This window comes from Suillus subalutaceus (genome assembly GCF_016647625.1).
Source record: "Suillus subalutaceus strain FC151 chromosome Unknown DFJ58scaffold_151, whole genome shotgun sequence".
In the NCBI taxonomy this organism is placed as follows: domain Eukaryota; kingdom Fungi; phylum Basidiomycota; class Agaricomycetes; order Boletales; family Suillaceae; genus Suillus; species Suillus subalutaceus.
Window position 1 is genome coordinate 34,903 of NW_024540400.1, and position 18,345 is coordinate 53,247.

General features: G+C 48.4%; 8 protein-coding genes across 8 annotated transcripts; 3 read left to right on the top strand and 5 right to left on the bottom strand.

Annotated features, from left to right (window-relative positions):
* Nucleotides 1-79: 79 nt before the first annotated feature.
* On the bottom strand, nucleotides 80-533 carry DFJ58DRAFT_733558 (uncharacterized protein; the record flags this gene model as incomplete). The annotated part of the gene is made up of 2 exons (XM_041386309.1): nucleotides 80-163; nucleotides 219-533. 2 exons carry the CDS (start codon nucleotides 531-533, stop codon nucleotides 80-82), a joined length of 399 nt encoding a protein of 132 aa, XP_041238368.1.
* Nucleotides 534-1,627: 1,094 nt separating this feature from the next.
* On the top strand, nucleotides 1,628-2,344 carry DFJ58DRAFT_668122 (uncharacterized protein; the record flags this gene model as incomplete). Its single annotated transcript, XM_041382668.1, has 3 exons — nucleotides 1,628-1,855; nucleotides 1,955-2,220; nucleotides 2,278-2,344. Coding segments are annotated over 3 exons (561 nt in total), but the record flags the coding sequence as incomplete, so codon positions are not given.
* A 666-nt stretch (nucleotides 2,345-3,010) lies between these two features.
* Nucleotides 3,011-4,564, bottom strand: DFJ58DRAFT_749153 (uncharacterized protein). Its single transcript, XM_041387634.1, has 8 exons — nucleotides 4,514-4,564; nucleotides 4,370-4,438; nucleotides 4,236-4,307; nucleotides 4,135-4,188; nucleotides 3,847-4,080; nucleotides 3,748-3,798; nucleotides 3,504-3,699; nucleotides 3,011-3,447 (listed from the first exon to the last, which is right to left on the bottom strand). Exons 2-8 carry the CDS (start codon nucleotides 4,385-4,387, stop codon nucleotides 3,347-3,349), a joined length of 726 nt encoding a protein of 241 aa, XP_041238370.1. The 5' UTR covers nucleotides 4,388-4,438; nucleotides 4,514-4,564; the 3' UTR covers nucleotides 3,011-3,346.
* Nucleotides 4,565-4,651: 87 nt separating this feature from the next.
* DFJ58DRAFT_120860 (uncharacterized protein) lies at nucleotides 4,652-5,714 on the bottom strand. The gene has a single exon (XM_041378723.1). The coding sequence runs from the start codon at nucleotides 5,646-5,648 to the stop codon at nucleotides 5,115-5,117; it is 534 nt and encodes a 177-aa protein (XP_041238371.1). The 5' UTR covers nucleotides 5,649-5,714; the 3' UTR covers nucleotides 4,652-5,114.
* A 29-nt stretch (nucleotides 5,715-5,743) lies between these two features.
* DFJ58DRAFT_860689 (uncharacterized protein) lies at nucleotides 5,744-6,639 on the bottom strand (the record flags this gene model as incomplete). Its single annotated transcript, XM_041394014.1, has 2 exons — nucleotides 6,612-6,639; nucleotides 5,744-6,563 (listed from the first exon to the last, which is right to left on the bottom strand). Coding segments are annotated over exons 1-2 (841 nt in total), but the record flags the coding sequence as incomplete, so codon positions are not given.
* Nucleotides 6,640-9,674: 3,035 nt separating this feature from the next.
* DFJ58DRAFT_120881 (uncharacterized protein) lies at nucleotides 9,675-12,701 on the bottom strand. Its single transcript, XM_041378724.1, has 6 exons — nucleotides 12,468-12,701; nucleotides 12,358-12,420; nucleotides 12,197-12,301; nucleotides 12,045-12,140; nucleotides 11,817-11,988; nucleotides 9,675-11,768 (listed from the first exon to the last, which is right to left on the bottom strand). Exons 1-6 carry the CDS (start codon nucleotides 12,599-12,601, stop codon nucleotides 9,852-9,854), a joined length of 2,487 nt encoding a protein of 828 aa, XP_041238373.1. The 5' UTR covers nucleotides 12,602-12,701; the 3' UTR covers nucleotides 9,675-9,851.
* Nucleotides 12,702-14,256: 1,555 nt separating this feature from the next.
* On the top strand, nucleotides 14,257-14,948 carry DFJ58DRAFT_120895 (uncharacterized protein). The gene is made up of 2 exons (XM_041378725.1): nucleotides 14,257-14,419; nucleotides 14,486-14,948. Exons 1-2 carry the CDS (start codon nucleotides 14,318-14,320, stop codon nucleotides 14,837-14,839), a joined length of 456 nt encoding a protein of 151 aa, XP_041238374.1. The 5' UTR covers nucleotides 14,257-14,317; the 3' UTR covers nucleotides 14,840-14,948.
* Nucleotides 14,949-15,057: 109 nt separating this feature from the next.
* Nucleotides 15,058-15,978, top strand: DFJ58DRAFT_845875 (uncharacterized protein; the record flags this gene model as incomplete). The annotated part of the gene is made up of 2 exons (XM_041393208.1): nucleotides 15,058-15,135; nucleotides 15,187-15,978. 2 exons carry the CDS (start codon nucleotides 15,058-15,060, stop codon nucleotides 15,976-15,978), a joined length of 870 nt encoding a protein of 289 aa, XP_041238375.1.
* Nucleotides 15,979-18,345: the final 2,367 nt, after the last annotated feature.

Here is an 18,345-nt window from a genome sequence, read left to right on the forward strand (position 1 = left end):
ATCTGCTCATGCACGTCACGGTGCGTGGTGTCTGGAATATTCGCGTCCACCTCAAGCATCACCAAGTTCAGAAACAGGTTTAGCGCATTTGGTAGAAACGAAACTTCCAGAGGTCTTCCTCCTTGGAGTTGAGAGCCTTGGAGGGTGCATGAATAACCATAGCCTACAAACGACACGTGAGGAAGGCATCGGGCCAATAACGATTTGGTCTTGCGCACCACAAATTCATCTCTGATCTTGGCAATGGCTGTCGTACAGACTACATCGGCGACTCTGCATGAGCCAGCGATGTATGTCTTCCATAGGGTTTTCGCATGTAATCTCGGGGTCAAGGATGGCCCAGAGCTGTGGATCTGTGGACAAATAATTTGGAAGATAGGTATCTGGACTACTGCAGGAGGTGCGAGTGGTATCGTCGCCTGATTGCGGGACTCCTGACGCTGACAGGTTCGCAAAATATCACGGAAAAGTCGAAAGGTGGAAGGTCGATAGAGTTCTCTGACTTCTCTATCTCCGCCCTCAGTCCTCTTCATATTTTATTGTACAAGACTTACGTGCGACATGTATCTCCCCCATCTTTCTGAAAACAATATTATACCACCAATCTGACTTTGGCAAGTTGCCACATTCGTATTTCTTCGCGACTCCGAGCTGAGAAGTTAACGAATGAGCGAACATATCCGAAAGTAATTGTACTGCCTACCTTCTCTAATTATTCCTGCTACCAAGTGTACTGGGAGTCTTCGGTCTGTGTGGAGGCGTCTGCTTCTCGACCTGCTGACAGTGGGAGCAACAAACAGTGTTTGCCTAATGAAAAGTGCTGGTGCAGTGACTAAATACGTGGCTTTGCAATAAGAACAGACGGTTCCCTCTAACTGAGAACTATGGTGGCGAGTGTGGGCAGGTGGACCGCAACAGGACTAGTGGTGAGTACATGCTGAAAAGCGACAGTGCCAAAGCTTGAAATCATTACTGAGTACTGAGAGCTTTGCAAAAAAGTAAAGTTGTCCCTGGCCATGATGAAAGATAACAAGAACAAAGAGCTATTACCTCATGCGTGCACATGATCTCAGGCCTCAGCATACTCGAACTAAATAAGGCGTTTACCGCAGGACGAGTGATTATAAATGAGTTAGTATCTTCATTCTTCTATCGGCGATTGTTGTTCATTGTTGTGCAAAGGCTTTGTACCTGATTATATAATACCCATTTTTGCATTCTCAGCTGTGAAGTAGCCTAGCCTACTTAAGTACTCCCGAGGGCCGACATGTTCCAGTCTACATCTCCACCCCCACCCGCATCCTATATGTAGTCCTACATCAAGTTCTCACCTCTTCCAGTAAGAATACTATGTGACAAGCAAGCCATATCTGAACAACACACTCATATTCCAATCCGGTACTGAAGCAGTCGTCCCAACCGGGCTCGCCCTGCTTACTCCCGTTATCCTATATGCCCTCTTTGCCACAGTTGTCCCCTCTTGCTTCTTCATTCATCACCCTACCAGCATCGTCATCGTGACTGCCACCCCTCTTGTTCTCTTCAACATCACTCTCGCGGTCACCGTCAGCGAACATGCAGTAGAACACCACTCAATCTGTCGCCTGACAAGGTTATACGCCAAAAGTCGTTCGACACATTCGAAAATCCCGCTGCTTCCATGTTCTCGTTTACCCTGCACGTGCAATCAGATGGATACACTAGGAACAGGGCGACGAGGGTATTTCTTTGTACATCGAGTCCAGATGAGAGCGGACGTTACACCCTTGACTTGGCGCAGGACGGAGATGAGTTGGTCGTCTTCAGAGGCGTCGATACAGAGGATTTAGGTAGGTGGCTCATACTATCTGGACTTGTGTGAATGTTAAATCACAACGAGAAGGATCATGAGATCCCGAGCGGAAGGTAGGCGGTTCTATCATTACGGCATAACTTCTCATTGTGTTTATCGTAGCTCTCTATCATCGTCGAGCTTATTGCTGGCAAAGTCACTACAACGCTCGAGCGGTTAACCGCTCTGCACCGCCCAGACTCAATAGTGGTGGGCACGAGAGGCCAGCGCGGCATGATGCAAGCCTGGGGTGCGGCGTTCGGCAGCGTATCAAAGTATTGTCTCTCGAATTCTCCCGTGCCCATCATTGTCGTTCGCCCGGAGAGAAAGGTCAGGAAAGTACTAGCCAAGAGAAGAACCGATCCAAAGAGAGGTACCCATTTTGACGAGTAAGCAGACCTTTATATGCTGCCATGCGCCTGCTCATACGATCCCTCGAATTGCAGGCTCACGAGGGCGAAGACGCAGAATATACAGAGTGTTCCTATGTCTCCCTCTGTCACACGAGTGTGATGGATTTCATTTGTCTGTTTTTCTGCGACAGTTGTACACATTGACACTGTACCCACAGTCACCCTGTATTTCTAACGCCTGAATGGAAGTCTGCCTTCTGCTCAACGTGTGGTTCAACCGCTGGAAAAGTGATACTGAGTACGTAACGTGATAGCAGCGCCAAAACGCAAGTCGGCGACTTCTTGACAGACAAAGCAGGACTACAATCGACCTGCGACGAGGGTAATACTTCGCTGCTGATGCTGTCCTTCAATGCCCCGATGTTCCACCCGTCCCTTTGCAGGGCGTTCTGGTCCTCAGTCGTACAAGCCCTGCATAGAGCGTCCACGGTAGCATCCTCATAATCCGCTTGGTATTGACCAAAGCTCCATGCACCTCTGCAGCGAGATTTGCACGCCACTTATCCAAGGGCCGAGGCTGTCAAATTCAGTCTCGTCGTTGTCTCGATGGCTGGTACTCCATCGACGTGCTCTGAGTTGCCATGCGATAAGAGAGTGATGAGCCATGCGTTTGTGATGATTAGGCACTACCTCTCCTCGGCAGGACTGAAAGGAACATCCTTGCCTGAGGACTTGACGCACCCGAAGATCACAAGTAGGCAGAAGTCGATAAGCGAAGTTCCGATTTTCGGGGGTCCGTTAACTAGAGAAATGCGCTGGTTGAGATGGCGATCACTCGTCCAACATAGGCAAGTAACTAAGTTCGAGCCACGGTCACGGTTCTGGACCGGACCGAGGCAGCACCAAAATTTAAATTTTTGTACTGCGCGCTTCGCCTCTCGACCACCTCAGCATTGTTCTTGCAACCTTGCTGAGGTGTGTACTACGTCCGTCATATTTCGTACCGTCTTGTACTGACTCGTGTACACTAGCCTCCGAGTCTGCTAGTGTTATCAGACGAGGAAACGGGATGATGTATCAGGGTTTCTGGCTAATAGTACAGAATAGATATATCAATACAGCAGTATAGGCTGGTTTAGTCTAGCTATGCATTGGAGGGTATTTATTCCTGATGCAATTGTTGCATAAGCCTATCCAAAGCATCGTTGTACCGTGTAATCAGATCATCCGTTTCCGAGACAACATTTTTCCCGAGTATCATCCCTGTGATAATGGTATAAGATTCACAATATACGGAATGCAATAGCTCGATGACTTACAAGAGCTCTTTTTCTCCGAGTAGTCCCTGATGAAACACGTACACTCTAGAGTCTGCTGGGCGATCTGTTCGACGATACTGAGCTTGGATGAAATCTGGCCAAGAGTGTCGTCTCGTGACATGAAGCAGTAAACTTCTTCTAATTTATCGAGAAGAGATTGTACCAATTGGTCGCGTTCTGTTTGATCGAGAATGATCTATATAGAGTCAACGACTGCTGAACAAGAGGGCGAAACTAAACATACTTCAGATGCGGTATGCAGCGCACCTAGCGCCATCTTTGCGTCAGGATATGCCTATGCAACTTAATTAGCTCACTTCCGACATAGGAGAGTGGCCCGTACATTTGCCAGAATCGGACTGAGAGTGTTGAAAATTTTGAGTGATTGAAGATATGGGGTCTGGAAATCGTCCGCCACAGCGAGACCTGCTGGGCCATTGTTCGCTGCGGGTGCCACAGGAGTGACATGTCCCTCGAGTAGTCTCATACTTTCCTTATCCTCACGGGCACCCCGAAGTTCAGCATCAACTAATTGGAGAGTAGGACCTTCTTCCACGCCAGACCAAGGAGCCTGAACCTGTGCGCCCACCAGAATTTAGAGACGAAAAACAAAATCGTTTGGTGTGATTACCTTCGAAGCAGGTTCTCCAGATGCTCCTTGATTCGCACAGCCATGTGACGCATCCTTGGTGGACCTCAGACAAGTTCAAGATCAAAATAACGACCACCTACCCCAATATTCTGACTCATTGAAGCACCTTCATTATCTGCGTTCGGAACAGCAAGGATTTTGTGACGGGAATGCTTGAAGGTTTCCGCATAATATCAGCCATATTCCAGCTCCGCCAGCATTCACGTCGACGTACATAAACTTTTTTACTCATATTCTTCTTAAATTTCCGCAGGGCCAAACGGAATCCGCTACGGGGCTGGCTCTGGATAAAGGGTGTGTCAGAGGCAGCGACGATGTCATCAGCACTCGTTGATAGTAATTTCATGAGGGTACGCACCGAGCTCCTGCTAGCAGTTGCTTCTCTACCATCCCTTTGCTGGGCGTTCTGGTCCTCAGTCATACGACACAGAGCGCCGTACAAGCTTTGCATAGAGGATAATGCAGCATCCACGGCAGCCTGAGCTACACCATCGTTCACAAGGATCGCTTGTCTCTCCTGCAAATCGACCAACGCTTTTTGCACCTTTGCAGGGAGACCTGCAAGCCACCCCCTCGGAACACCATACAGATATAGCCTCGTCGCTGTCACCAAGGCTGGCATTCCATCAACGTAGTCGTCATCCTCTATGAAATATCTCGCAAAGTCCCATGCGTTTGCGATGAGTAACCGCCACCTCTCCTCGGTAGGACTGAAAGGAAGATCCTTGCCTGAGGACTTGATTTTCCCCAATATCACAAGGACACAGAATCTAACATTCGCATCAGACTGAAAATGGACTCCACCAACTAGAGAAATACACCGGTCGAGATGGCCATCACGGGTCAGACGTCGACACCAGTCGTCATCCTTCGTCAGGGCACAGATGAGGCGGATGTAGTAAGAGTCTCGATCTTCGTGGAAAGAGGCGTCGGGTCCAGCGTCGTGGGTTGTCGGATTATCATTTGGACATACAGCAGTTAAAAGAGCCCGAGAAAGCTGATTCAGCAGTGGTGAGTCGACTATCCCGTGGCATCGAGACACTGGTCATAGAAATCAAATCTTCTTGAGCTTCAAAAACAGCTCTAAGCGCGCTATGCCGGACTCGGGGAGGTCTGGTGGAGCCCATACAGCGGATAAGTGACTTGATGTAGGACCGTCGCTTGGTAGAGCTCCCTAGTCCATGCATGGCGCTCAGTGCTAGCAAAGCATCACCTTCTGTTTCATCGTCTGTGCTATCTGCATCGTGACGGCCATCCGCCAGGTAATCGATGAGCCAATCAAATTCTTCACAGCTGGGCTCACGCTCGTCGCTGTGACGCCACTGTAGGTCACCTCTCCAAATCAACTCTTCTTCGTTCGGACGTGAAAGTCTAGAGGACAGTCCATGGACAAGCATTGTTCTCAGAGCAGTACGTGCATTGGCCCGAAGCTTCGGTTTAGCGTCCCCCTCCCATGGATTCTTGAGCCGAAGATAGGCGGCACGTCCAGCCATGAACGCATCGCGAATGAAACGATTTCGGGTTGACTGGAATTTATCATCCCAAAACGCCAGAAGTTCCTCGCGGATTTTCACCGACTGGATGCAAAGATGGGCCATGGCTTTGCCAAACATTACATATAGCTCTTCCCTGTCACAACATGCCACGAAAATCTGGCGTAAGCGTGCGAAGGCTGTTGAAGCATCAAGGTTCGGTGGCCATTGCACGTGAGGTACAATCGCAGCTGCAGCCTCGACAACTTCCAGGTTCATCGGTGTCTCTAGTATCCAGCGAACGGCGGACGATTTGACGAATTTATTAGGAGTGAGTGTGAATTTCTTTGGAAGCATTCTTTTGCAAATGGCTACAAATAGCTCCGATCCTGGTGTCTGGAAAGGGCTGTCTGGACGCAACGCCGACACGAGGATAGTGCCCGCATAGAACAGAATGCCGAAAGCTGTGGTGCAAATGATGACGCTGGATATCGTGGTTTGTTTGACCCACATGTTGGCGCTTAGCGAGAGGCCGAAGAGCAGGAGCGAAATCTGGAGCAGCACCAGGAATGTCTGCAAGACAATCTTTAGACGGAAACATTTTATTCCATCTAGCTTCATCTGCCTGTCTACACCACGCTCTTCGAGAGTCCCTCGTCCTCGATTTGTCATGTAATAGTGCAACCATTGCTTTCCCAAGACAGCCCCGAATGCGGCCAAGACGCTGAACGCGAGGCTAGCATACGCAAGTGTTTGAATCCAGATCATCGAAGGAGAATATCCCGTAGATGATGTAAGAGTGTTGATGTCAGGTACAGAATTTGGGCCATTGACAGTTATCTGAATTAGATGGAGGAGGAGGACATTGGTAGTGTCTCCTGGATCAGGCTGCATCCCGACGATGAAGGTCGAGTTAACGACTGCGAATATACCAGCCTAATACGCCTGTGAGACTTGCATTGACGGACATAGAAAGAAACCCACAAAAGTCAGAATATTGCCCATATCGTCAGTAGGCCCGCCCGACGAAGTCGCAATCGTACTCATGAGAAGCTGTCTTGTACGCCGCCCAAAACTTTAAATTGTCATCTTTTCCGGATTCTTCTGCGATAGGTTTTCCTCTGAGGATATCGAGAATCTGCATCCAGGGTATTTGACCTTTGAGACAATATAGTTAGATATCAGGTGTGCCGAGCTGGTTGGTGATATTTACATATTCCTGGCTAGGCCTCCCTGAATGGACACACTTGCCTCGCTCGCGCTGTTCGGCATTATTTCATCCCGGATCTGCTCGGGGGCGCTTGACCTTTGAGAAAATACAGTCAGACGTCAAGCATATCATACTGATCGTTCGACATTCACTTATTCTTATGAGGGTCGACCTCAATGGCCAGTTCCTCGGTCACCGCATTTGCATAGATCGCATCCCTGTGTCCATAAAGTATCAAAGACAACCCAGTCCAAGTTGCCACTTACTCAATGCTCGGGAGGTCGGTATCCAGCAAGTACAGGAGGGGATCGTGGGGATGCGCTTGCCATGTTTTGGGCTGGGGGGCATAGGAAAGTAGGAAGGGAGAAATGGTGGAAATATATAGTTGGCGCTCTGCACATCAAAGAGGTACGTTCTTATCTGGCGCCAAAGCCCTGTAGCCGATTGCGCCGGAACACGAGGTGCTATAAATCAGGCCCTCATCAGGCCCTCAAGGCAGGCGTTTGAAATTTGCCGAGACGCTCATCTTGAGAAAGGAACTTACTATGCTATTCTTGAGTCTCAAGAGCCCACGAAAGCATCGGACCAATACCTAGCGGAGGCGAAGGAGAAATGAGGTTAGGAACTTCGGAAGATATGACTTGCTTAATCGCTGCGCTGGCGTCAATTTTGACACAGAAGCATGCTCTTATCTGGCGCCAAAGCCTGCTGCATATGTGGCCGATGGTCCCATGGGCAGTGGAACACAAGGTCTCACAGAACAAGGCAGAACCATCTGTGCTGTCTTCCAAAGTATGTGGATGGGCACGCAGTTCTCCGTCAATGTTAATTGTAAGAAGTTCATAACTAGGCAATGACGGTCAGGCACATACGTGAGGAGGGAAGTAGACGACCTACAATGCTTCGCTATCGAAACGATTTTTTATAGTCATGAATATAATATCTAGAAATTCAAAGAGTTGAAGGTTCGATCCGACGGTAGCATGAAGCCTCACGGTGGTTCGTGGTCAAGAATTTAATGAGTTTAGGGAAGTTTCATTATTCAATAGCTGAATAAATATTTGAAACTACATACGGAGCTGATGAGTGCAGCACTGCCCAAATCCGATACACCTCACGGGGCCATGTATGGTGAGCAGCAGAGACTACAAAAAAGCTATCTGTCGAAGATGCTTTCGAATTCTATGATAATGTAAGTGAGTCAGACGGTGCATGGTATGCGGAACATGAAAAACGCACCACGACAATATCATCTTCGATATGGCTGTCCTTGGCCTCACTACCAGCGAGCTAAACTAACAATTTGGTTTTGCGCGCCTCAAATTCATCTCTGATCGTATGGACTACATCACTAAGTCCGCATGAGCCAGCGATATCATGTGGCATGATGAAAGAGAAGAACCAAGAGATACTTAGTACGTCATAGGAGTTAATGCCCGACCCTTCCACTTTTCTGTAACGCTCAGCTGAGCGTAGAAGGTTACGTCCCTCTGTCTCCCACGCTGCTGTTTTACGCCGCGTGCTATCTCTCTACTGCGTAATTCAAGTTATAGTGATGCAGCCGCATTGCAGCGCCTGCTTTGAGGCGAAAGTTTGGCTGCCCAGTATACTCACAATCATTTATTCATCATTCGCCAGTGAACGTTAATTACAGCACATCCATATCCCAGACACGTTACACTTGGCACTACGCAAGCTTTGTAGTCTGGCTCGAGTCCCTGCTCCCATTATCATCCATGCCTTAACCCCCAGCATTGTCCCATTCCCCTCCTTCGTTGCTCTCATCCTCTTTGATATCACTCTCCGTCAGTGATCATGCAGTAGTGCATTAGCCCAATCTGCAGCTGGGCAAGTTACATGCCCAAAATGTCATTCAATACCATCAAAATCCCCATTGCGTCCTTTTTCTCGTCTACCCAGCACATGTAATCACAACCAGATGAATACATTGGAAACTGATCGACGAGGGTGTTTCTTGTGCATCGAGTCCAGATGAAAGCGGATGCGAAATTTGGCACAGGAGGGGATCTGTTGATCGTATTTGGATGTGGTGGTCCAGAGGATTTAGGTAGGTGGCTAGTACTGTCTGGCCTTCTGTGAATGCTAAATCGCGACTTAGAAAAGGATCATGATTCGCGCAGACGCCCTTGAAGTTATGCAGGAGAAACCCACCTAGTATGGTCCAGAGCGCAAGGTACGTGGTCGTCACGTTTGCGGCATAATATCTGTTCACTGCGTGCATCATAGCTATATATCATTGTAGAACTCATTACTAGCTTGACTCTCAAATATTTTGTACTCCTCATCGTCATCCACCAGGAGAGAAAGGTCAGGAAAGTACTTGCCAAGAGACGAGCCGATCCAAGGAGAGGCGTCCTATTTGAAGAGTAAGCAGACCTTTATATGCTGCGATGCGCCTGCTCATATGAACTCTGGAACTGTAGGCTTACGAGGGCGAAGACACAGAACATATAAAGTATCTCTATGTCTCCCTCTGTCACGATCACACGAGCGTGATGTATCTCATTATATCTGTTTTTCTTCGACAGTTGTATACATTGACTCCTGTACCCATAGTCACCCTGTGTATGTAATACCTGAACAGAGGTCTGCCTTCTGCTCAACGTGTGGTTCAAATCGATTTGCTGCTGGATAAGCTGTCTAAGTGGCACTTAGTACCTAACGTGATAGCAGCACCAATATGCTAGTCGCCGACAAGTTTTTGATAGACAGAGCAGAACTACAATTGCAGTGAGCATAAATAATTACTGTAGCCATTTTGTGAGTAAATAACATCCATTTCCTGAACCAGGCGCCAATCTATGCATACGAATGAACTGCGACGTGTCTAACAAATATGTAAAAGAACTATGGAAAGGATGCATGTGTTTCACAATCCCGAGACTCCATCGTCCTGTTGCGATGTTTTCCGTTACTCAACCGTACGACTCAGAGCGTTGTACAGGTTCTGCACATGAGTTATTGCAGCGTCAACGTTGGCCCGAGCTACACCATCATTCACAAGCCTCGCCTGTCTCTCCTGCAATTTTGACCAAAGTACCATGCACCTTTGCAGCGAGATCTGCAAACCACTCCCTCTGAACACCATCATCTGAGGCTGGCCAATTCAGCCTCGTCGCTGTCACGATGGTTGGTATTTCATCGATGTCGGTGTCGTCCTTTACGGCACGTTGCAGTGCGTCCCATGTCCGTGCGATGAGCAGTCGCCACCTCTCATCAGCAGGACTGACTTGAAGGTCCTTGCCCGAAGACTTGATGCGCCCGAAGATCACAAGAGGGTAGAATCCAACTTGCGAATAACTCTCAGGAGAGACACCGTCAACGCACCGGTTGAGATGGCCATCACGGGTCAGACGTTCATGCCACTCGTTGTTCTTTGTCAGGGCATAGATAAGGCGGAGGTAGCAAGAATCTCGAGCGTTGTGCGAAGAGGCGTCGGGTCCATTGTCTTCGATCGCGGGGTTGTTATTTTGGGGTACAGTAATTAAAGAAGCGACTTGGAGAGAAAGCTGATCCAGGAGTTGTGCGTCGACTTCTGACATCGAGGGACTTGCCATAGAAGCCAGTTTTTCTCGAGCTTCAAAAACAGCTCTAAGTGCGGTATACCGGACTCGGGGAGGTCTGGTGGACTCCAAACTGTGGATAAGCGAGCTAATGTAGGATGCTTGCTTGGTAGAGCTCCCTAGTCCACGCATGCCGCTCAGTGCAAGCAAAGCGTCACCTTCTGTTTCATCGTCTATGCCATGCTTTGTACTATCCGCCAGGTAATCGATGAGCCAATCAAATTCTTCACATCTGGGCTCATGCTTGTCGCCGTGATACCAGCACAGATCACCTTTCCAAATCAACTCTTCATCGTCCGGGCGTGAAAGTTGATTGTCCAGTCCGTAGACAAGCATGGTTCTCAGAGCAGTGCGTGCACTAGCCCGATGCTTGCATTGAGCGTCTTCTTCCTGTGGATTCTTGAGCTGTTCGTAGGCAGCACGTCCAGCCATGAACGCATCGTAAATGAAACGACTTCGGGTGACCGAAAATTTGACATCCGGAAAAAACATCAGAAGGTGCTTGCTGATTTTCACCGGCTGGATGCAAAGATGGGCCATGGCTTTGCCATACTGTACATATAGCTCTTCCCTGTCACGACATGCCACGAAAATATTCCGTAAGGATTTGAAGGCTGCTGAAGTATCAAAGGTCGCGGGCCATTGCACACGAGGTACCATCGCAGCCGCGGCATCAACAAATTCAGGGTCTGTCAATGTCTCCAGTATCCAGCGAATGGCGGATGATTTCCGGGAAATGGGAGGAATGAGGTTGAAATTGCGTGGAAGATAATGTTGACAGATCGCTTTCATTAGCTCCGAGGCTGGTGTCGGGAAAGGACTGTCTGGACGTAACACAGACACTAGAATAGTGCTCACGTAGAAGAGAAGGCCAAAAGCTGTGGTGCAGATGATGCCGGTGGATATTTCGATTTGCTTGGCCCACATGTTGGCGCTTAGCGAGAGGGCGAAGAGCATGACCGAAGCCTGGAGGAGCACAAGTAGTGCCTGCACGACACTCTGCATGCGAAAATTCTCTAACCCATCCAGTTTTATCTGCCTATATATGCCGCGCTCTTCCAGAGTCCCTCGTACCTCTCTTGTGTAAGAGTTAAGCCATTGCTTGCACAAGGTGGCCCCGAATGCGGCCAAGAGGCTGAGCACGAGACTAACATACGCAAGCATTTGTATCCAGACAGTCGAAGGGGGAAATTCTGTGGATGAAGAGAGATTGCTGATGTCAGGTACAGAATTCGGGCCATTAACATTGATCTGAATTAGATAGAGGAGGAGGGAATTTGTGGTGTCTCCCGGATTAGGCTGCATTCCGACGATGAATGCAGCGATGACGGTTGAGAGTAGACCAGCCTGATTCACCTGTTAGATTTACGTTCACGAACATAGAAAAGAACGCACAAAAGTCAGAACAATGCCCATATCATCATTAGCCCGCCTGAGGAAGTCATTGTCGTACTCGGTCGAAAATTTCTTGTACGTCGCCCAAAACTTTGAATTGTCATCTTTCCCGAGTTCTTCTGCGATCTTTGATCCTTTGAGGACTTCGAGAATCTGGCCCAGCGTGTCTGACCTTTGAGAAAATATAATTAGACGTCAAGTGCACCATGCTGATGAGTTGACATTCACATCTCAGTAAGGCGTCCTTCAACGGACACCGCAGGATTCTCATTCGTGTTATTCGGCTCGAGCCCATTGTCTGCGGTCTGCTCCGGGTTGTTCGACCTTTGAGACAATATAGTTAGACATCAAGTGTGCCGTGCCGGTTGGTTAATATTCACATGTTCCTGGCCAGGCGGCCCAGGCCTCCATCAATGGATACCACATGTTCCTCGCTCGCGTTCTTCAGCTTTACTTGATCACGGATCTGCTCCGGGGTGCTCGACCTTTGAGACAGTGGAGTCAGATGTCGAATATGCCATACTGATCATTCGACATTCACTTATTCTTATGAAGGTCGACCTCGATAGGTTCCTCGGTCACTGCATTCGTATCGATCGAATTCCTGCGTCCATGAGTATTGTGGACAACCCAGTCCAACTTGTCACTTACTCATTGGTCGGGAGGTCGGTATCGGCAGGTGCGGGACTGGATCGTGGGGATGCGCTTGCCATGTTTTGGGCTGGGGGGCATAGGAAAGTAGGAAGGGAGAAATGGTGGAAATATATAGTTGGTGCTCTGCACATCAAAGAGGCACGTTCTTATCTGACGCCAAAGCCCCGTAGCCGATTACGCCGGAACACGAGGCGCTACAGAATCAGGCCCTCAAGGCAGGCGTTTGAAATTTGCCGAGACGCTCATCTTGAGAAATGAACTTACTGTGCTATTCTTGAGTCTCAAGAGCCCACGGAAGTATCGGACCAATACCTAGAGGAGGCGAAGGAGAAATGAGGTCAGGAACTTCGGAAGATATGACTTGCTTAGTAGTCGCTGCGCAGACGTCAATTTTGACACAGAAGCATGCTCTTATCTGGCGCCAAAGCCTGCTGCATATGTGGCTGATGGTCCCATGGGCAGTGGGACACGAGGTCCTACAGAATAAGGCAGAACCATCTGCGCTGTCTTCCAAAGTATGTAGATGAGTACGCAGTTCTCCGTCAATATTAATTGCAAGAAGTTCATAACTAGGCAATGACGGTCAGGCACATACGCAAGGAGGAAAGTAGATGATCTTCTGAGACGCACCTACCACGCTTCGCTATCGAAGAGATTTTATATAGTCATGAATACAATATATATCGGACTTCAAAGAGTCGAAGGTTCGATCCGTGTAGCATGAAGCCTCACGGTGGTTCGTAGTCAAGAATTTAATGAGTTTAGGAGAGTTTCATCATTCAATAGCTGAATAGATATTTGGAACTACATATGGAGCTGATGGGTGCAGCAGCACTGCCCAAATCCGATACACCTCACGGGGTCATGTACGGTGAGCAGCAGAGACTACAAAAAGCTATCTGTCGAAGATGCTTTCGACTTCTATGATAATGTAAGTGAGTCAGATGGTGCATGGTATGCGGAACATGAAAAACGCACCACGACAATATCATCTTCGACGTGGCTGTCCTTGGCCTCACTACCAGCGAGCTAAACTCTGCGCTAGATCATGAATCCAACAGTGAAATACGACGTCTCATTCTGAGTCATTCAGCAAAGCCTAAAAATGATTGATCGCTTCCTCCTCCGTCAAGTTCAACTGAATTTCGCCTGGGTCTGCAATTGAGCTCAAAGCAAGTCCCTGTTGCCACACGATGAGGTTAGCAAGTTGAAGGTTGAATATTCGAATCATGGACGTAGGGTGCCAGACGCCAATATTAATTTGTTGATGATTGTTGTGCTTGCTATGGTGCGAATCACTTAGCGGCCTGCTTACTTCGCGACCGCGCCCTTATTTGTCCAGTGTTTGGACCGACGACGCTGATCCTTATATATAGATCGACGCATATAATACATTTGTATCTCTTTCCATACCATCATACGCTCTTCCACGTTAAAAAAAAGTGGAAACCTGTCCCTTCCACTTTTTTGTAACGTTCAGCTTAGCGTAGAAGAATTATCTCTGTTACGTCCCTCTGTCACTTGTTCCGCTGCTCTGCTGGATAAAAGAGCAAAGTGCTGGTGCAGGATAGTATACGGTACATGATGGAGGCGATCTATGGTTTCAGAGATTGACTGCTTCACAATGTGAGATGGTCGGGCATCAAGCGGACTAGTGCTTCAAAATCGACTTCGAGCTATATCTGTACAATGAGTGAAAAACGTCTGCGCAGGTATGAGGCAGGCCGCAGAACGCCACCAGAATTACCGAATCTAGACATCACATGATAAGTTGAAATTTCGCCAACGACACATACCGACATTTGAAATACCGGCTAGCCGTCTCAAATCGCGAATGTAACCCAGAGATGCTCTTGAGGCCCAGAGCTGAGTTCCTGTCTCTTGCTGAAGAACTCCAGTCGTATATTCTGAGTTTCCTTCCTTGCAAAGATATTTTGCGTTGTTCATCCGTGAGTACTTGAGTGTTGGTCAACCAGCTGTGGATCCATTATTCCTGACGCAAGATTGTCTTGCAGGTATGCAAGGCACTTCGCCAGACGTACATGTCCTCCTCCGAGCTTCAGTACGTCACTGAGCTCGGTGGCCAGCAGCTGCTCTTTGTTCCCGGCATGGACCTTGACAACAACACTTCTAATTTCAAGTGCCTGCAGCTTCTGAGGGACAAAGCCCATGCATGGTTCAAGTTGGACATCCATTCTTCCAAAACTGTCTTCATACCAGAACCATTCCGAAGGTATACAAATACATTCCTCGTCCATGGCCATCTTCGCCTCTTCAATGAAGTTCAACAGCTGGCTAAGATTTTTCCAATACTGCCAAAACCTGACCAACAAATAATTGAGCGCGATTGGTGCCAGGAGAAAACTTGATTGCCATCGTATATGCTAAAATCGGCTGGCCTGACAGCAAGGACAATATATATATCGATCTTGGAGTCCTGGATGGAGATGGAGCCCACCCCGAAGCTGCTGGACGAACACTTTTTCTGTCGGATACTGTATTCCAGGGCGACATCCTTGCATCGGATGAGTTGGAGGTCGAGATTTATGGGAGGTATGTTGCTTTTTGGCACACCCAATGCCCAACTATGCACGATGAACCCGACGAGGAGAATCAGATGTGGTGGTTGCAGATTTGGGACTGGAAACACTCGACAACGTCCAATGTGAGTGTTGGTCAGAAGTAATTAATGATTGACAATTGACGCTCGATCTAGTGCGTGCTCAGTGATCCAGAGGGCCAGGAATCACCTGATTTTCGTTTCCTCGGAAACGATAGACTGCTGATTGTCAGCAAGGACTTAAAGCTCTATTCAATCGAGAATCTGTCCCAGGCGCCACAATTGCTGGCGTGCTTCCTGATGCCTGTATCAGTGATGTCGATAGAGTGGTTCTTTTCGATGGATGACAACATTACCCTTAGCTCACACCTGCAGACGCGAGCCCGACGAACAATGTGGACCCCGGACCCTAAAAATCGATTAATATCCCTTGTCGCAGGCATCCGGAGTGACACACCAAACTCATTCACATTCATTATTTCTACCAGGATTTTCTTCGATCTTCAAGTTGGCATCTTTGGAGGAATGGCAACAATCCCATGGGAATGTTGGGGTCCTCTAAATTCTCGTATTTTCCCGCACGACTCGCAATGCAGAGTTGGTGTTAGCGGGAATCGAGTTCTGCGCATATTTCCTGCGACGAGTGGGACAGCGGGTGATGAAGGTTCCCCGGATGACAGGGATTATAAGTTATATTTGATGGACTTCAGCCCGTTAGCTGTCGAGCGCCGGCAAGGTCTAGGAAAAGTGGTAACCGAGCCATCCACGATAGAAATCACCGAGTCGGCAGGGAAGTTGACAACGTTCCTGCCTTATGTCGTGGTCGTGTTCGACAGAACATTTGGTGCAGATCAGTTAATGGCCTTATGGATTGATAATGACAGAATTTATCTGCCCAAGCCGAATATCGAGGACCCCAACAGCGTAGGCTCTCTGTTTTTTCAATGAAACCCGACATACTCATTTTTGTCCAGGATAATGCAGGCCAGCTTGAAGTCATTGATGTAATATAGAGATTCTGGGAGGTGCTCAAAATATCGTTTGGCGCCTCCGAGGACTCCGCTGTGTCTTTACTCTCATTGATCCTGCACGTTCACAACAGGTGCATGTGCTAGGTGTAAGACGGCGAGGGTGTCCCTTGTGCGTCCGATCTGATGAAAGCCCATATGCGGTCCTTGACTGCGAGTTGAAGCCTTGCTAAGTGCCCCATCATCGTCTGACTCACTCAACCTGTAAAGGTCTGCACTTTGCATCATATATTCTCAGAGGATATCTTGGATTCTTGATCGATTACACGATACTTGCTCCAGTAGTTCTTGAGAATATTGAATTGGGGTGATCTACTGGAAAGGACTTGTGCCGACATTAGAACACGGCTGAGAAAAGTTACGTGTTCATTGTAGCTGTTCATTGTTATCGAACTCATTGCTGGCAAAGTCACTACAAAACTGGAGCCTTTGATAGCTCTGCACCTTGTGCCAGGTGTGGGCAGCTGCCAGCACGGTATCAAAAGATTGTTTGTCAATTTGCCCGTGCATGTCATGGTTGAGAGAAAGGCCTGTAAGGAAAATACTAGATAAGAACCTGATCTAAGGAAGGACTCATTTTGACGAGTAAGCGGGACATGTGAGTATCTCCTACTATATCATACTACGCTGGATTTATGCTCACTGATACAAACCCAGTCTTACTACAGCCAAGACGCAGAACATATATTCCAATGTCTCCCTCCGTCACACGAGCATGATTGATTTCATCTCCGTGTATTGTAATAACGATCACAAGGTAAGAATCAAAAGTACTGTAAACGTTCTGTTAAACTAGATCTATCTCAAGAACCGGCCGCCGATCTAAGCATAGGGATATGCGAAACAAATGTGTAAAAGTAATCGGATACATGTTCATCATGACCCCGAAGATCGGCCATTGTCCCTATAGGATGTGTTCCAGATCCGGTCCTCGATCATACGACGTAAATCATCATACATGCCCTGCATAGAGGATATTGCAGCGTCAACTGCATCCTGAGGTACACCATGATCCACAAAGATTGCTCGTCTCTGCTGCAAATCGTCCAAAGCTCCATTCACCTTTTTAGCGAGGACCCCTAACCAATCTCTCTGAACACTATTATCCGAGCCTGGCAAATTCAGCCTCGTTGCTGTCACGACGGCTGGTAGTCCATCAACGTACTCGCCATCCTTTATGTAATAGCGTGCATACTGCCATGTGCTTGAGATGAGTAGCCGCCACCCCTCCTGGGCAGGACTGAAACGAAGATATTTTCCCTCAGGGTCGATGCGCCCAAAAATTGCAGGAAGGTATGATCTGAGAAACAGCGACCTTGATTGGTCCGTATGATGAACTAGAAAGGTGCACCGCTCGAGATGGTCATCACGGGCTAGACGCTGACACCACTCGTCGTTCTTTGTCAGGGTATAGATGAGGCGGACATAGCAATAGTCCCGATCATTGTGAAAAGGGGTGTCGGGTCCGCTGTCGTAGGTTGCTTTGTCGTAGTCTGGATGTACAGCAGTTAAAAGAGCGTGAGAAAGTTGATGCACGAGGTGGGCATTGACACCATGTGGCATAGAATTACTTGTCATAGAAGCTAGTTCGTGGATTGTCTTGTCGTAGATTGCCTTATCGTGGTCTGGACGTAAAGTGCGAGAGAGCTCATGGAGCTTAACCACGAGATCGGGGGCAACATCCTGCAGCATAGAGCCACTCATCATAGAAGCTACTTGGTGGACTGTTTTGTCGTGGATTGTCTTGTTGTGATATGGGCGTACAGCAGTTAAAAGAGCGCGAGAAAGCGCATCCAGGAGATGAGCGTCGACACCCTGTGGCATCGAGCCACTTGTCAGAGAAGCTAGTTCTTTTCGAGCTTCAAAAACAGCTCTCAGCGCGGCATGCCGAACTCGGGGAGGTTTGGTGGAGTCCATACAACGGACAAGCGACCTGATGTACGCAGGTCGTTTGGCAGGGCTCCCTAGTCCACGCATGGCGCTCAGTGCAAGCAGGGCATCGCCTTCCGATTCATCGTCTGTAGCTGTCCCCGGTGTGCCCGTCAGGTAATCGATGAGCCAGTCAAATTCTTCACAACTGGGTGCACACCCATTACTGTGACACCAGCGTAGGTCACCTTCCCAAATCAGATTTTCATCGTCTGGAGGTGAAAGTTGATAATACCGTCCGTGTGCAACCATTGTTCTTAGAGCGGTGCGTACGTCTGCCAAGTGATGGTTCCGCTGAGCTTGCGGACCAGAGGCGCTGCCTTGCCCTTCAAGCAGACGGTAGGCGTCATGACCACCC

What these genes read in the sequence shown, in the direction of transcription:
- DFJ58DRAFT_749153 (XM_041387634.1), bottom strand. An exon ending in CAATGAGTCAGAATATTGGG is followed by an intron (nt 4,189 to 4,235) that starts GTAGGTGGTCGT and finishes AGGTCCACCAAG; the next exon opens with GATGCGTCACATGGCTGTGC. An exon ending in CTGGAGAACCTGCTTCGAAG is followed by an intron (nt 4,081 to 4,134) that starts GTAATCACACCA and finishes GTGGGCGCACAG; the next exon opens with GTTCAGGCTCCTTGGTCTGG.
- DFJ58DRAFT_120860 (XM_041378723.1), bottom strand. Translation starts at nt 5,648, where the DNA reads ATGGCTGGACGTGCCGCCTATCTTCGGCTCAAGAATCCATGGGAGGGG.
- DFJ58DRAFT_120881 (XM_041378724.1), bottom strand. Translation starts at nt 12,601, where the DNA reads ATGTGCAGAGCACCAACTATATATTTCCACCATTTCTCCCTTCCTACT. An exon ending in GGCCGCCTGGCCAGGAACAT is followed by an intron (nt 12,141 to 12,196) that starts GTGAATATTAAC and finishes ATTGTCTCAAAG; the next exon opens with GTCGAACAACCCGGAGCAGA. An exon ending in TGGGCATTGTTCTGACTTTT is followed by an intron (nt 11,769 to 11,816) that starts GTGCGTTCTTTT and finishes CAGGTGAATCAG; the next exon opens with GCTGGTCTACTCTCAACCGT.
- DFJ58DRAFT_120895 (XM_041378725.1), top strand. Translation starts at nt 14,318, where the DNA reads ATGCTCTTGAGGCCCAGAGCTGAGTTCCTGTCTCTTGCTGAAGAACTC. An exon ending in ATATTTTGCGTTGTTCATCC is followed by an intron (nt 14,420 to 14,485) that starts GTGAGTACTTGA and finishes ATTGTCTTGCAG; the next exon opens with GTATGCAAGGCACTTCGCCA.